Source organism: Sinocyclocheilus anshuiensis, unplaced genomic scaffold (assembly GCF_001515605.1).
Source record: "Sinocyclocheilus anshuiensis isolate Anshui unplaced genomic scaffold, SAMN03320099.WGS_v1.1 scaffold648, whole genome shotgun sequence".
Classification (NCBI taxonomy): domain Eukaryota; kingdom Metazoa; phylum Chordata; class Actinopteri; order Cypriniformes; family Cyprinidae; genus Sinocyclocheilus; species Sinocyclocheilus anshuiensis.
Window position 1 is genome coordinate 705843 of NW_015557156.1, and position 18106 is coordinate 723948.

The 18106-nt window shown below is 34.4% G+C and overlaps 1 protein-coding gene and 1 pseudogene across 2 annotated transcripts in view; one reads left to right on the top strand and one right to left on the bottom strand.

The window, feature by feature from the left end:
• The window catches only part of LOC107678164 (uncharacterized), a 9850-nt pseudogene extending 3470 nt beyond the window's left edge, over positions 1-6380 (top strand).
• A 215-nt stretch (positions 6381-6595) lies between these two features.
• Positions 6596-18106, bottom strand: part of LOC107678231 (zinc finger protein Dzip1-like) — a 16015-nt gene continuing 4504 nt past the window's right edge. Inside the window, exons 4-19 of one of the 2 annotated variants that reach the window (XM_016473437.1) lie at positions 17121-17205; positions 16073-16203; positions 15831-15989; positions 15477-15593; positions 15314-15376; positions 15105-15233; positions 14773-14821; positions 14627-14674; positions 13499-13558; positions 12200-12348; positions 11888-12074; positions 10478-10631; positions 8753-9078; positions 8508-8650; positions 7146-7317; positions 6596-6890 (exon numbers count right to left, since the gene is read on the bottom strand). In XM_016473437.1, the coding sequence (XP_016328923.1) occupies positions 6808-6890; positions 7146-7317; positions 8508-8650; positions 8753-9078; positions 10478-10631; positions 11888-12074; positions 12200-12348; positions 13499-13558; positions 14627-14674; positions 14773-14821; positions 15105-15233; positions 15314-15376; positions 15477-15593; positions 15831-15989; positions 16073-16203; positions 17121-17205 (2055 nt within the window). In that variant the 3' untranslated portion in view covers positions 6596-6807. The remainder of the gene's footprint in view (positions 6891-7145; positions 7318-8507; positions 8651-8752; positions 9079-10477; positions 10632-11887; positions 12075-12199; positions 12349-13498; positions 13559-14626; positions 14675-14772; positions 14822-15104; positions 15234-15313; positions 15377-15476; positions 15594-15830; positions 15990-16072; positions 16204-17120; positions 17206-18106) is intronic. The other variant, XM_016473436.1, reaches the window with a different exon arrangement.

Below are 18106 nucleotides of genomic sequence, written 5' to 3' on the forward strand. Positions count from 1 at the left end.
ATGTATAAAAACAACTAGGGAATTCACAAGCCTCTCTATAGAGTCCTATACAGGAATCTAGTGGTTACACTATGAAATTACAGGTTTTTCTTTTTTTTTGCTCTCAAATTTTTTTTTTTACTATTTTCAATGGTATCATAATTATTGCATAAATATTAATTAGTATCATAAAATTCTCTCAAAATACAAAAGAAAAAAATATGATTGAACAAAAATATATTAGATTGATTTTACTGAAGAAAAAAAAGTTACATTTCAGGTGTCCGGTCACTTTTGACCGCGAAGACCATGAGTGTGACGCCCAAATGAGGAGCGCACAAGAGTAAAGTGTTTGCTCTAAAACAGATATCTAGGACGTTTCCTGGAAAATATCTTTAAGATGTTTATGATTTGGAATGTATGTAAAACCGACATCTTAAAGTGTTTATCAGATGTTTGTACACAGCAGATGCCTTCCAGATGAAGCAATCTTTTTAACAGACATCTTGCAGACATATGTGTTGGTTTATGGTGGTTTGGTATGGACTTTTGTTGTATGGGAAGATGACATTAAATTAAACTTTTGGTATGAACCATTTAATATATACTTTGTAGTAAATCAGCTCAAAAGGGAAATATTTATGACTAATTATAACTGGTTATGATTAATAATAAATATTTAGATTAGAAAACCCCAAAGATCATGCATGATTCTACGCAGACGCTACAACTTCATAAAATGTTTCTCCTCAGTGCACCAGTTCTCAGCGCTCCTGTCGTGGAGAGCAATGCCTTGCGTTGCTCTCACACAAATGTTTCCATCATATCTGAACTCTCCACAAAATCCAACGTATCAGCCGTATCTGAGCTCTCCTCAAAGTCTGAAACAACAGCTCTGTCAAATGCGCTATCAAAGAGCCCACATATCTCAAGAACCAGACGCTCTGATAAATCAAGAGGCTCTATCAAATCAGATGTGTCACGATCAGCGAGCTCCTCAAGGATCAGCAGATCACATTTAAACAGCAAGAAAGCGTCCTCTCCGTCTCGAGGCACTACACATCACTTCATCTCCTACCTCTGAAACACTGAGCTTGGATTATTGGATCTGGTTATGATCTGGAAAAGACTTCTAACCACAGTTACACAAAACTATGATGTTCAGTGTAGTTGTCTATAAATCACTCTTTCATTATAGCTCATAACAAAACAACCCTATAGCTACTGGACAACTGAACAGTGTTACTACAAATCCCAAGGAGCTCTCCAGATCATGGATTTAAATGCAGAGATTTTTGTAAATTGTTTAATGAGATCGAGTCATTTATTGATGGATTCATTCTTTGAGAAATATAGATTGCATATTAATTATAGAGAGCATTACTGCCTATGGATTCCTGAAATGTGAAATGTAGAACAACAGTCTGTGCTTTGTCAGATCTATTCTTCTTCATGATTTAATTTCATGTTCAGTGAATTTGATGTAATAAAACAATGCAAGATGACAATAAACATTTTTAAGATGTCCTAAAGACATTTTAAATATAACCTTCATTTTTGTGTGGATTGCGAGTCTATATGAATCTGATAATAACATTAATTATAGCTAAACTTTAGTGGTTTCTGAAATGTTATTTGAAAATGTTGTTGAAAAATATATGCTTATATGAAAAAAAATCATACTTTCTAATACAAACTTTTCTAACTTACTCTGTTTTCTAACTTTTTTGGGACCTACCAGAATATTTAATTATAAATTATATTAAATTAAATTAAGTAATAATTTCTATATACATTTAACAAAACACAATTAAACACTTTTCAAACCTGGAACTAGCAGAGTTGTGAATCGATTCACAATTTTTAATTTACATTTTGTAATTTCTTATACTATTATATATATATATATATATATATATATATATATCTTATACTACTATTAATGTATTTCTTATACTACTATTAATGTATAAATGTTGACTATATATATATATATATATATATAATAGTTGCCTGTGCAATGCAAGTATATGGGTCTAATCATTAAAGCCATTGTGACAAAGTTCTTGGCAACCTCTGTCCATTTTTAATTTGAGTAAATTAAATTAAATTAAATTATTATATTTATTTTTATTATAATTTGAATAACAGGGTTATTATTATTGTTAACTAAATATAAAACTAAAACTATTAAAACATTTTTGTTAATTGAAGTAAAGCTGAAATAAAATGAAATATACTTATTAGATGAAAAAGTAAACAAAAAATAGAAATGCTACCTTGGCTACTATAACTGAAATAAGTACTAAAATTACTAACTGGAAATAAACTCAACTAAAACTGAAATAAAAATAAATTAAACCTAAATGGTAATATTAAAAAAGAACAACAATTTATAAAATGACAATAGCTCATTACAAAATTATAACTGAAAGTATATAAATAAAATAAAAAATTCAATTTCAAAATATCAAAACTATAAATGTATATGAATGATACTAAATGAACACTTGAATAGCGCAGTTTCACTTGCTTTATCTCCATTTCTGCAAGTATTTCAAACGTTGCTGAATATTGTTTATACATAAACAGAATGAGTTTCACTGTTCGTGCCGCTCTACTGCAATCATCACGTATAACTTACACCTTATATGACATATGAGCCTGCATAGGAGATAAATATCAGATTTAATAAGAACATACTTCACCATATGACAATATTATATCTAATAGTCAGTCGATGTTCTTTCAAAGACAACACAAGTCCTGCACTATTAGTTCTGTATGTTTTTCTGGCCGTGAATGAAACCGTAAATCTTTTACTCTTCTGAACCGTCAGACTTAAGATTTCCACCTGAAAGCTGATACAATAGGTGATAACTTCCCATCTTTTTCACATATTGTCTTATTTTGATCCATAACTTACTGAATGCTCTTTTAGCTGGGCAATGATGCCCTGGGAAAGGGTCTTTTCAGAGACTTGAACCGGTGACCCTGGTTGTCAGAATCAGAGATTGGACAAATCTCATGGATTGTGAAACTGCCTATGAGGTAAAAGCATGTAGTTTTACCAGTTTGAAGCTGCAATATGCTGAAGAAAGCACTGTGGATGCAGATACCAAGACAGGAGGAAGCTGTCCTCTAAGGACGCACACCACCATGTAATTTTATTCCATGTTGGCTTAAAACCTCACAGCAGTTCAGGAACTCTCTTTCCATAGAACTTCTGTTCCATTCATCAGTCGTATGAAGCTGGCAGCATGAGGCAGCGAACAGTGGTGATGTATGTGGAGATGGCTTGCTTTTTGTCGTGTTTAAGTGGCTGGATTTTGATCTGTTCCACTCTGGCCACTGAGTACTGGACCTTCTCGGAGGTTGGCTCTGTGGTTCTGACCACCGGTAATTACTATTCCAACCTCTGGATGGACTGTGTCTCAGACACCACAGGAGTATCTGACTGTAAATACTACCCCTCCATGATGGACCTGCCTGGTAAGGAATCACTGTTGAAACTGAGATGCTGTGTCATTATTTGGTGAAAAAAAGAAAAAGAAATGAAAGGCTCACAGGTCTTAGAAGAAAGAGAATACATTATTCAATAAATATGTTTAGTGTGTAAGGCAAAACACATTTGAAGTGAAACTTTACTTTTGCTTTTTAATGTTTGTTTTTGTTTTGAATATCTAAATCTACAATTATGCTTTTATTTTAAATTAAAACTTCACTATAGATATACACTACTGTTCAAAAGTTTGGGGACAGTAATATATATATATATTTTAAAGAAATAAGCACTTTTATTCAGCAAAAGTGACAGTACAGACATTCATATTGTTAAGATTTCTATTTTAAATAAATGCTGTTCTATTGAACTTTCTATTGATCAAAGAATTCTAAAAAAAGTATCAAGGTTTCCAGAAAAATATTGAGCAGCACAACTGTTCCCTTAAATCCTTAAAGTTCATCTTTGCCATCAAGGGAATAAAGTACATATTAAAATAGAATTACAATTACATTTTAAAATATATTAAAATAGAAATGTATTTTAAATTGGAATAATATTTCACAATATCACTGTTTTACTGCATTTTTGATCAAACAAATGCAGCCTAGGTGATGCATACACTATTTAATTATATACATTAATTATATAATTAAGTTTCTCAATCCGGAGATTATGGAAGTTGGTTTCTGCCACAAGATAAAAAAAAATAAAAAAAAATCAGTAGTCAGAAAAGTCAGAATTGTAAATTTTGTGAGATAAATTCACAAAAAATTTTTTAAATCCTTTTTTAAATCCTATGGTGATTGAGAAAAAGTTTTTTTTTTTTTTTTGGTGGAAATGGGCTTCCATAGGAGATGCTTTTCATGTGTCTCTCTCTCTGGTATGTTAGTTTTCCTCCATGTAAGCAGGGCCCTGGCTGTCGTCTCTGTGATCTTTGGCTTCTGGGGGGCTGTTCTCGCTCTTATTGGGATGAAATGTACCAAAATCGGAGGCTCTGAGCTCGCCAACGCCAGAGTTACATTTGCAGCAGCGTTGACGTACATGGCATGCGGTACAAACCTTCCTTCATTAACATTTTTTCATAACGCATAAATTGAGTATCATAAACTGATGTGTTGCTGTGTCTGTTTGGCAGGTTTTTGTGGTATGATAGTGTACTCCTGGTGGGGAAATAAAGTGCGTTCAAACTTTGTGGATCCATATTACTTGGAACAGAAGTATGTAACTATGATATATTTTAAAATATTTCATATTTTATTTCAGTAATAATAATAAATGAAAGTGTTTAAAGGTGAGGTATGCAGTTTCTGCGCTACTAGTGTAACCTAGAGAAATTATGAAATAAATAATAATTAAAAAAATTTAAACATTTTCAAAAGCCCCTTAAGATTATTCTTATACTTACAATATCTTACTATTTTATCTGGGGCTCGACAGTAAACAGCTAACAGTGAGAAAGCAAGTTTAGCTTACCTGTGGTGAAGAAACTCCGCCAGTTCATTGTCTCAACTGAAACTCTAACATTTTTAAAAATTCCTCCATCTGGTAAACGCACCGCCAGTGTTTACCCTTGTTTTCTCAAGTTATCTATCTCTGCTTTTTTGGTAAGTCCAATTTTGGTTTACACTTCTGTAACCGAGTTTCTTGTCCTATGACCGTGGCTGATTAAACACATTCTGGCTTAGCCAGCAGGGTTGCCATGTCTGCGTAACAAAACTAGCCCAATAGCCAATCAAAAGAGGCCAAGTAGCCCAATGACCATATCCCAAATATCAAAACTCAAAATAGGCAATTCCTGTTCCATAGAGGACATATTTTACAGTCAATGTTAAGCAAATTGAAAACCAATATATGGTAGTGATCATAAACACAGCTCAAATAAGGCTCCTTACCAGTGGCCTTCCTGCACAAAACATAAAATCTACCGCAGTTTTATCAATAGTAGAATATAAATATTTCAGTACAAGCATTTCAGTCAAATAAAATGTATCCAATATGTCAAACAATTAACCCGCGGGAGAAAAATCTACCCGCTTCAGCCCAATTCCGCGGGAAAACCTGCGGACTTGGCAACCCTGCCAGCCAGCTACAATAGCCACGCCCCATACTCTCGCTATTGGTTGAGCTGGAAGAGATTGATGTATCCGAGCAGCCAGCTCTAAATGTTTTGATAGTGCCTGGGAGACTTTACTATTTCAGGAGATAAAGTCCCCTGAATGGCATACTTACAAGATTAACTGGGTAAAGAGAATGTATTTTCACATTATTATTTTTAAAATTTTCCTCAGGTTTGAACTCGGTGCAGCTCTCTTCATTGGCTGGGGAGGTTCGTGTCTGGTTATATGTGGGAGTGCAGTCATGTGCTATTTCTCTGCGAGAAAGTCATTCCCACGAAGGTCTGGCCTATTGCACTGTATTATTATCAATATTGAACAGCTTACTATTACTATTTTTGTGGAAACTGTGACACATTTTTAAAGTATTCTTTGATGAATATATATAAAAAACAGCATTTGTTTGAAATTAAAATCTTTCGTAAAATCATACATCATAGACATTTATCAATGTAGTGCATCCTTGCTGAATGTTGAATTTTTGAATAGTAGTGTACTGTGTTTTCAATATTTTTTGCATTTCCTCAGGTTTACCAAGACACTCAGGAGACCCCCAACACACATGACAGCGCGTACCAGACGGACGAACATGCTGCCGGGCTCGTCCAGACCCACAACAGTCATCATCCCTCCTTCACTCCAATCATACAGAGTGAACAGAGAAAATAGACGGAGGAGAGGAACACAAGAAAACCAGTTTCCAAGAACTGTCAGGCCCCTTGTAGACTCAGCCGTGTAACCCAATGTTTAAAGACCTAATTTAGAAACAATTTCAATGCTTGTTGTCTCGATCCATTGCGATTCAGCAGGATGCTTGTCACAGCACTTACATATTGTTGCTCTTTTGCTGGTTTGATTGCTTCTATTGTCCTCATTTGCTAAATGATTAAATGTAAATGCTTGTATGTCCAAAACAAAGAATCTTTGAAGTGTTTGCAAAAGTGAATTTAATAAATCAGTTTTTTACACATTGCATAAACTATCAAAAAAATATGAGGCAATCATTTTAAAGTGCAACATCCCTTGGCTGTTCCTTAGCATTAGGTGTACTTGTACTGTTATATTTCATATAAAGTACCTTTAACACTGTTAATATCAAACAGTTTTTGCACTGCTGTCCCTGAATGATCACGAAGCCTGAGCTACAATAGATACAATTATAAGGTATATTAACTTGAGGATGTTTTGGTATTGCTCTGCTGCATTTTATTATATCTCATCTGAATCATCCCAGTCGCTGACGCTCACTAAACTGCTTTTGAGAGTGCTGCCGGTTCCTGCGTCTGTGAGGCCTAAGAAACACAAAGAAAGAAATCAGAATCACAGCCAGTCTTTACACTAAAATAGAACAAGTAATATTAACGTATTAATTCAATTATTTAAACTACAATTGTTTGACAATTGTTTGGACAATATGTACATTTCAGATTAAATCAAAAACCACAGTAGCCTTTCTGCAAGCAATCTGAGTTTCTAAGATGTAAATCATTTATAGCCATGATTTCTCACTAATAAAATATTTTGAGTTAATAATGAATTCTATGTACCTGGCTTCTGTCCTTTGGCCGTCGATGAGCCCCACACACTCGTGCTGGTGTCCAGACTCTTGTCCAGGCTCTTCCTGACGGGTACGGGACATTGGCTGGGTTTGGTCACAGCGGGCACATCCTCCAGAGAGGAGATATCCCAGTCATCATCCTCATCATCTTCATCTGTGTACTGAAAGCAACAGGGCAGGACAACACATTACAAATCTAATATAGAGATAAAGACTAACTCATTTCAGGAGTAAGAAATGTAAAAATCAAAAAAGGGAATTATACCTACCATTCACAAATTTGGGGTCAATACACATTTTTGAAGTCTATTGTGCTCACTAAGGCTGCATATTTTTGATTAGAAATCAATAAAAACAGAAATATTGTAAAATATTATTGCCATTTAAAATATGTTTTCTATTTTAATATATTTAAAAATGTAATTTATTCCTGTGATGGAAAAGCTGAATTTTCAGCATCCATTAATCCAGTGTTATTTTAGTATTACCGAGATCCTATTACAGTTTTTATTAATGCTTTGAATTCGTTTTTATTTTTATATTTTCTGTTTTCATTTTACATTTAATTAAACTTTTAGTAATTTTGTCATTATTAGTAGTTTTTTTTCAATGTCTATACAGTGTTTATTCATATTTATTTCAGTTTTAGTTCTTTAGTACATCAAGTTGAACTAAATAGAAATGAGAAATGTCGCCTTGTCAACTAGATGAAATATAATAACTTTTTTAAAAAGTTTTTATATTTTATTTTGGTTCAGTTAACATTTATTGTACTTACAGTGACAAAAATGTTGTTTATGGTTTTTAGTTTTAAAATAACTATATAATAACCCTCGTTACTCCAGTCTTCAGTGTCACATGATCCTTCAAAAATCATTCTAATATACTTGCTGTGCAAGAAACATTTGATAAATTAATTATTAAAAAAAGAAACATTTATATTATAAATAGTTTAATATTATTTGTAATATTATAAATGTCTTTACTGTTACTTTTTATCAATTTTATGCATCCTTGCTGAATAAAAACATTAATTTCTTAAAAACTTACAAACCCCAAACTTTTGAACAGTAGTGTATATCTACAATATTTACTACAGTTATGCTGATGAGCTACATTACCTGAATGAATAAGTATTTACTGTATTTTTTATTAATAATGTATGTTATTATTTAACACTCCTTAACATGCGGCTTCTCAATAAGAATTGAATTAAATGCCAAAGTACTTAAAATAAATTTTGAATTAAAAATTTGTTTCCACCTGTTCTGTTGTGGTAGATTACAATGTCACATTTATTTACCTTTGCATAATGTAAACGTCTCTATCTGTTTAAAGGAGCAGGTCTCACCTTTAGCTCTTTCTTTGCATCTTGCTTTATATTTTTGACAGCTGTTGGCTTTTCAAGCAACATAGTAACGCCCCCTGCTGGTTTCTTTGGGCCTCGTGCTTCCAGCTGTTTTTCAAGGCTTTTGCTAAGAGTTTTGACATTACCTACAGAAAACACACACACAAACAATACAAATTTGTAACATTTTTGTTTCCAATTGCAATACAACAACTCCACACCGTCCTGACATTAAAAGCGAGTCTTACTGTGAGTAATCTTCTCCACGTTTCCATTCTGGTCAGTGTGTTTGTGCAGCTGTGAGAGGTTGAGCTCCTCCATCTCGCTGCCGTCGGTCCACTCGCTGTCGCTCTCGCTCAGAGCCATCACGTCCGTTCTGTCCGCACTGATCACGGCAGCAGCGGAGCGCACAGCAGGAGCGGGAGGGGTCGAGTGCTGCTGTGTTTTAGCAGTCTGGGCCTTGACTGTGGTGCTGTTGACCAGGGTGGATTTCTTCTGTGTTTGAGGGGTTTCTTCTTCTTTAGACGATTCCTCTTCCTCAGATGATTCTTCATCAGAGCTGAATGGAGGAGTTCTGCAGGCGAGATGCAATATGCACGTTCATACAACCCAGAAAAAGGCATTGCACAAAATATCACAAATTGATAAAGTGATAACATAATAAAATCAGTGATCATAGTGATGAACAACAAACAAAATAAAGTTAAAGGTGACATATCAAGAAAATCGGTCTTTTCCAGGTTTTAAGTGCTATAATCAGGTCCCTGGTGCATCTACCAACCAAGGAAACGTGAAAAAGATTAACCCAGTTACTTTGTTTTGGTAAAGCGTCTGAGAAAACGAGCGCGTCAGATTTCGCTCCCTTGGTGACGTGGCAAAGGGATCTCATTATAATATTACCGCCCCTTCATCTGTAAACTTCCACTCAAGGTGCCGTCATTTTGATTTCTCAAGCGACAACGGTGTACCAGTTCTAATGCCATGGCGAAAGTTTGAGCAAAACATGCTAACTGTTCTGTCTTTGTCTGCACAGACGAGCACAGAACACTGTTTAGAGTCCCAGCCTCAGAGGAGACAACAGAGCAGTGGAATGTCTCCTTTAACAGGAAACGGCATTTGTGCAGCACAGTTCGCTTCTGTAATGTGACACGTCTGATTGAAACTTGATTGTCAGTGTTGTAATCATTAACTAAAATTAACATTTTAGGTTACACTTTATTTTAAGGTGTCCTTGCTACAGTGTAATTATACATTTAAATACTGAGTAATATTATTTAACTACATGTACTTACTATATGGTTAGGGTTAGGATTAGGGTTACTTGCATGTAATTATGCATAATTAATTGTTATTATAGTAGTAAGTACATGTAACGTGTAACAAGTAACAAGGACACCTTAAAATAAAGTGTTGCCAAATTTTATATCTAACAATAATTAACATTTGTTAATTAATAAAATAATAAAAAACTTTATTTTGTTTAGTTTCTAACATTAGACAACATTTTTATTTAGTTGAAGTTGAAGTACTAAAATAATTAAAATAAAAACTAAAACAGAAACATAAATGAATAAAAACTAACTAGGCACATTTAAAGAACAAAAACAGATGAATTAAACATGAAGGAAAACTTCTGAATTAAAAATGTAAAAAAACTAACAATAATATAAAAATGTATAAAAAAAAAAAAATATTACAAATACTATAATTGTGCATTAATAATACTAAAGTAACACTGTTAATTGGACATGCTTGAATAAAAAAAACATTATGCCCTACCAAGCTTGGATATGTCAGCATAAAACAATTAAAAGATAATAAATACAATAAAAACATATATAGTGCATTAACATGAATACAGAAAAATAAATAGAGTCTGTTTAATTTAATTTATTTTTATTGTAATTGTTTTTCAATTTTTCAATTTAAAAAAACTCCTACTTTCATGAAGGCCAGAGTAAATGTTTCTGTACCTGTGATGCTGTAGCGGTGTGGAGGTCTTGGGCAGGGTGCTGGTTCTGCTGCGTGGAGTTGGTTGCGGGGTGTGCTGCTGTTTAGGAGCAGGGCCTGACACCACTCGAGTTACTGTAGATGGAAAACTGCTGGATCTGGGTCTGGACTGAACCACTGCAAGAGAATAATGCAAAAATCAGCTCTACTGTCTACTAGGGCTGCACGATATATCGAAATGACCGAAATATCGCAAATGTAAATATTGCGATATGCATATCGCAACGGCGTGCGATATCTGAATCATTTTAATAATAGGCTACTTAAATCAAAACGTTGCAAAAGGTCAACGTTTTAGTTCGACGCATATAGCAGAGAATTGCTTAATGTTAAAAAGAGTTATTAAGTGCAATAAGTTGCAGAAAACAACTCTTTGCTGTCTCGTCTGGCTGTCTGACTCTCACACCTGAAGCACGCGCACAAGCCGCATCTCGCACAGCGTCTCTTCAGTTCTGCCGCACACGTGCAAAGCACGCGCACACACACACACACAAGAGAGACGCGTTTCAGACGGTAACTGATTTGCTGTGGTATATGAAGAAGTGCCTAAAATGTATGGAAAGCAAAGTCACAATGATATAAAATTAGTGTCATTCATTTTTTTGTTTGTATGTTCACATTGATGTTAAAATTACATTTTCTGATTTGTGACATTACTTTTTATGTAATGCTAAAACCCTGCTGGTCACTTTCAGAAGTTGTAGTGATTCTTTCTTTTCCAAGAAAGAATGTGAAACAAATTGGTTATATAATTTTCATTTTAAAATATTTTAAAATATAATTTAAATTGATTTTTCACACTTTAAGCAATATCGTATCGCATATCGAATATCGCATTTTTTAACAAGGTATCGCGTATCGCATTTTTTTTCAATATCGCACAGCCCTACTGTCTCCATAAGCCTCCTAATGCAGCAACCTGACTGAAATGGAACTCATGCATGCCACAGAAACGTGATTTAAGCGAGCAACAAAACATCCACACAAATAGAAAGAACTGGATGAAATATTGCATTGTTTAAATAATACAACTAAATGTTCAATATTTGCTTTAATATATTAAACAGTATGCCACATTCCATTGGGAATCAGTGTTATTTTGGTGTCATTTACATATTATTATAGTTTTTATTAATATTTTAATTAGTTTTTATTTACATATTTTTAACATAGCTTTTATTATTTTTTATTTAATTTTTAGTGTTAGTTACTTTAGTACTTCAAGTTAAACTAAGCAACAATTGTAAAACGCAAAAAACGTTTTTAATGGTTTCAGTTTTAGTTAACGGTAATAAACATGTTGGGAATAGACATAAAACAAATATATTTAAAGCCTTGTTCTCAACCTTGAAACTGCGAAGGCAATTCCTGACCTTGTTCATGTTGTTTGGGTTTGGCTGGCTGCTCCGTGTTCCTCTCCTTCACTCTCTGCTCCAGTTTATGGCTGATCTCTTTCAGAGCCCTCCGATACGCTGGATCCTCTTCCTGTCTCTTCTGACGATCAGTAAAAACCTGGGTCATGGTGCTCTTAAACGCCCCTTCAGAGAGACCACTGACTCCCTGAACAACATTATAGACATTGAGGTTATACAGTGCCATGGCATCTCAACTGCAGTCCAACTGTATAATCTATAAAATATATTTTTGTCATAAGTTATTTTGTAATTCAGGTTGACTCTCACTACCTTGATGCCTAAGCTCTGCAGTCGATCTTCAAGGTTCTGCTGAGCTGCCAGACGCATGTCTCTCCTTAAACCCGGGCTCTTCAACAGCTCCTGCACTTCCTGCTGCCATGACCGGCTCTCTGTGTGACCTTCAGAGATGCTAGAGGAATCTGAAAATATAAGACGAATGATCATGGTGAGTGGCACTCACCATGTTGGATGACATATGCTCTGGAATAAATTTTCTGCCATTCTACAATTGCAGTGGCAGATGCTACCACTCATTAACAAAAAAAACCCAAAAAACAATTTAACATCATAACATGGTATTGGAAAATACTCTTATAGCATAAAAAAGATGCACATCATTGCTCTATAATGCAGCTGCATAGAGACAAAGTAAAACAAACAAACAAAGGCCAACCAAGGCTGCATTTATTTGATCAAACATATAATAAAGAGTGAAATTTAAAATCAGTTAAAAAAAATAAATAAACATTTTAAAATGTAATTTATTCACTCCAGTCTTCAGTGTCACACGATCCTTCAGAAATCTTTCTAATATGCTGATTTGCTACTCAAGAATCATTTCTTATTATTATCAATGTTCAAAACAGTTATGCTGCTTAATATGTTTGTGGAAACTGTGATACATTTTTGTACGATCCTCTGTTGAATTCAAAGTTCAAAACAACAGCATTTATTTGAAGAAGAAGTCTTTATCTTTACTTTCACTTTTGATCAATTTAATGTGAATTTGCTGAATAAAAATATTAATAAAAAAAAAGCATACTAACCAGAAACCATTAAACGTTGGTGTATATAAAAGTATAATTATAATATTTAAATAATAAACAATTGTCACCTAACCACTTCATATCTTAATATCAGGTGTAAACAACAGGGCTTGCAATTTGCTTGCAGTTTTTTTTAAACTAAAATAAATGAATTAGTCTGACCTTGCAAAACGGAAAAAAATAAATATAAATATATTGAAAAATATAACTAAAGAAAAACTGGAAATGCCTCTGCAATTGTACAATGACTTTTATATTTTTCAAACCCATAAACAATGGAGAATACAAGCACTTAAAATATGCTCATTTACTGTATCTTCACAATGAAATTTCCTTTCTCTTGCTCTGAGCTGTCCAATGATTACATGCATGCTGGAAGACAGATCTTCCAGCTCATGCCTTTAGTTTGGCATGCTCAGCACTTCACTTTAGCACATGCTCAGACTGAACACACAGACCTGAGACACGCAGACGGATGCGAGCATGCCACAGACGACTACACTCAATCACTCTACTGCTTTACCTTTCTCCTCCTCAGACAGCTCCACTATAGGATCCAGTTTACGGACTGAGCTGGACTGCTCTAATAGGACAGTGCAAAGAGGTCAGAGAAGAGTGCAGGGGTTATGGATGGACATATTCAAATCTAACCCTCTCATTTTGCACTGATATTACCCATACTGACCACATGCTGATTAAAGACCCCATTACATCATGTGTCTGTTAGTTACATGTACAGTACATTCGATTTGAAGCCATCTCTATGCTAGTGTACACCAAAAACACAAAGTTAATCTTCAGCAGACATAAACTACAGTTCAGAAGTTTGGGGTCAGAAAGTAAAAAAAAAAAAAAGAATACTTTTGTTCAGCAGTGAAGCATTACACTGACCAAATGTGACAGTAAAGACATTTATAATGATACAAAAGAGTTCAAATTCAAGCAAATGCTGCGCTTTCTATTCATCAAAGAATCTTGAAAAGTGTCATGGTTTCCACAAAACTATCAAGCCACTGAAACGATTCTTGAACACCAAATCAGCATATTATAATAATTTCTGAAGAATCATGTGACACTGAAGACTGTAGAAATGAAAGCTTTGGCATCAGGAATAAACTACATTTAAAAATATATTAAAATAGAAAACAGTTATTTTAAATGGTAATATTTCACAATATTACTATTTTTACTGTATTTTTAATCAAATAAATGCAGCCTATATGAGGAGACTTCTGTCGAAAACATTAAAAACTTTGCTGACCTCAAACTTTTGAACTGACTTTTTGTTGCTGAACAAAGCAAAAAAATCAAAGCAAATCAGAATATATTTAATGTTTAAAATACAGCATGATTTTGGACTAATGAGATTTTGAAAAAACCCTCACAATTTTCACATTTTGGCATTGTTCTGATCTTGCTTTTTGGTAATAAAGCAACATGTAAATCCTTTATTCCATAAGCTCCACAACATGCAAAAGCTTTGATAGTTGCAGTAGGTTATAAATCTTTGAAGAAATTAGATTTATTTTTTTGAAGATTTATCACATCATGCCTAATTAGGTCACAGTGTGTGAACTGTGATCTACATGATGTTTAGGGATCGATATTATTTTGACATTATCTAACAACACCATATTATGCAGGGACTTACCACTGAGCACCACTTTAGCTTTAGTCTCTGGAGCCGGGGCAGCAACCACTGAAACAAAAAAATATATAAAAAATTTTTTTTTTTTATTCTGAAGAAAATTCATTACTCATATATTACGTTTATCCGAAAATATAAAGTCTACATACCTTCACGCTGTACTGTTATTGCTGGCGGCTTTGACGAGATCTGTTTCATCTGTCATATAAACAAAACAGCATGTTATTTCTTAAAACAAAAAAACCCAGTCAGCAACACGTCATCTGAGCCGTCACTTCAAACTTATGTTTCACTGAAAGAACAACCTGCATAATGATGAGCTGACAACACAATCAGTGTGATGATAATTACTAACGTCCGGATATGTTCCCACCCATACACTCCTTCAGCACGAACCTAAAGATTATGCTGTGGGCTGCTGCGCTAATACAGGAAATCCTGAACAATCGAGCCTCTTCCTGTGCTGGGATACAGTACTGACCTGCTTGTTTTGGGAGGTAATAATCTGCTGCTGCTCCTGCAGCCTGTGGCTGAGCTCCTGCACCTGTCGTCGTGATTCCTCCCTCCCTTCTGACACGGCCGAGCGCAGTTTGAACAACTCCTCCTGAAGCTTATGGAACATATATAACAGACGTGGATATATGAGATATTTCTGTATTTAAACAGCTACAGGATGCCTGTGACACCTACCAGACTTTTTTCACTGTCATGTTCCTCCTTTATTTTTTGCGTTTTCCCTGCCCACTTCACCTCCTGAGTAAAGAAAAACATCAGCTTTAAAACTACAGCAATTTCCATTCTAAGGTGTGGTGTACTGGACTGTCCCAAATCATCTGAATGTTGTATCTCTTACTTGTTTGTGAAGTTTTTGCTGAAGTTTAACAACTTCCTGCCAGTGTTCATTGCTGGCTGGTGTACTGGGCTGTGTCTGTACCGGCTGCACACTTTTCTGCTGTAATTTTAGCAGCTCCTGAGGAGAGGAAAGTACCATAATAATGCCATTTCAGTATAATCACATCACATAATATCAATATTTCTATACATTTTTGCCGTGTTTAATCAATGTATTTTATCCTTTACAACCATGTTAATTTAAATCCAGCAAAGTTTGGAAATCCAGCATATTATATAATAATATAGTATATAATATTATAAATGTTAATAATTTGGAGCAAGATAAGGTTGAGTAAATGAAATAAAAACACACATTTTCTAGGTTTCTGTTCTTTTGATGCATTGAATCCATGTCCCGCTGACAGGCTTGCTTGACTTCATCTATTTTGCTGTTCATCCGCATTTTCTCTTCTTCTTTCCATATTTCCAGTTGTCTCTTAAACTCTTCCTGCCTTTGAATGAGCTCTTTCTCCTGGAGAAAATAGAGTAGACATACTTATTTCAAATAACAAATCATTCTATTAAAAACATGGTGTCTCTTTTGTCTCCTCTAACCTGTTTAGCAGTGCAGTCTTTCTGCTGTGTCTCCATTTGGGACGTGACCAGGGTCAACTGCTCCTGTAGTTTGTTGATTTCCTCTTGTAACTTCATGGTCTGAATTTTTTTCTGATTATCAGTCATCAGTTCTGGAACATATGAGATGCTGTTGTTAACTGTACTGAATGTGCACTCGTAGTGTACTTCAAATCTTACAAGTAAATTTTGCTGTACTTGCAGATAAGTTGAATATTATTAATTAAATATAAAAGGCCACTTAAGTGTACTTAAAGAGAAACTGTTTCATAATACACTTAATAAAAGTGCACATTGTAATGACACATAAAAAAATTAAAATGTAAAAAGTTTTACTTTAAATTACATTTTAAATAGTTGTTAAATCACATTGTAATAATATTTTGTCATGCTTTATAGAAGTACTTAGTTTGATGTGTTGACTGACATACTAAAGCACATGTAAAGTAGTAGATTAGAATTTTAACTGTAGTGTGCCATATTAAAATGTAAAGATCATATATTTTAAATGTACTAAATGGCAACTTTATCATTACAAACGCGTTATTACAAATACATTTAAATACATAATATACAAGTTTCTTTTCATTTATTTTAAATGATACATTTTATTAAAGGGGTCATATGATGCTGCTAAAAAGAACATTATTTTGTATTTGGTGTAATGAAATGTGTTTATGCGTTTTAAGGTTAAAAAAAAACATTATTTTCCACATACCGTACATTATTGTTTCTCCTCTATGCCCCGCCTTTCTGAAACGCGTCGATTGAGAAAGGAAAAATTGAAATCGCATCATATGACCCCTTTAAATGTATGTATTATAAAAAACTATAAAACATTTTTATTTAAATGCACTTAACATGCAGCTGCCTGAAAACATTACATTTAGTTTGCATTTAGGTTTATTCTTTTAAAGTATATTATTTCCATAAGTGCTCTTGAATAGCATGCTTACTTCTTTTTCACAAGGGCAAGCAAAATACAACAGAAACCCATTGTGAAGTGATTCAGTACACAGTTTGAACTCACTGATGTCAAACTCCGTTGGATGTCTGCGCTGCATGTGACTTTGCAGGAAAGAGATATTCATGAAGGCTTTCTCACAGTGTTGGCACTGAAACGCAAACAAAATCAGGGGCTTGATTAATTTACATGACACCAAATCTGTGAAGAATAATACAGATAACTTATTCTTAAGTGACTTGCTTCTTTTGTATTCCATTGGAAAAACACAGTCATATAGGCTGGGAAAACACGGTAAGGCTGAGTAAATGATGACAGAATCTTTCCTTTTGGGTGATCTAAAAAGCAAATGTTCCCGGGAGAATCGTTGCTGAAGGTCAAAGTGAACACGAGCCCTGCTCAGGTGACGAGCAGGTGTCGGTGCAGCTCAACACAGCTGTCACTCACACACCACTCACCAATAATGCCAAGAGACAATGTGGGCACGTTGCCATGGAAACACCGGGTGGTGCAGGGTTGATGTTACATTTTTTCCCTGTTCTATCTCTCGCTCCAATTCACGGATATGTGGAAAATCCTCAACGCTGCACATCATACACCACATTTAGCAGCCAAAACGCCCGTCTGGTACTCTCATGCAAATTTAACCACACTGCCACTGATACCCATCACAAACATACGCTCTGTGTTTGCCTTTTTTTCTGCAACAAGACAGGGAAGACTGTCTCCGTAAAACTCCCACTGTGTGACATAATTGCATTGCTGCACTAACATAACTTCCCAAATCAACTGTGAAATGCAATTATGTGTTTAGGATCCATTGATGTCAATCTGCAGCCTCAGCAGGTGTTGAACAAAGACCAAGACAGTGTATTACAGAACTGGAGGAACCTCTAGAAAACTGTAAAGAAATATCTGGGTCCAATTTCACCTCAAAGTCAAAGGAAAAATATATTTTTCAAAGAGAAAATGAAAGTTATTTTAAAATCAAGATTTTTTTATACACATTTAAAACATCCTCATGCAGTGACATTTTACTTTTTTGTGAAAAA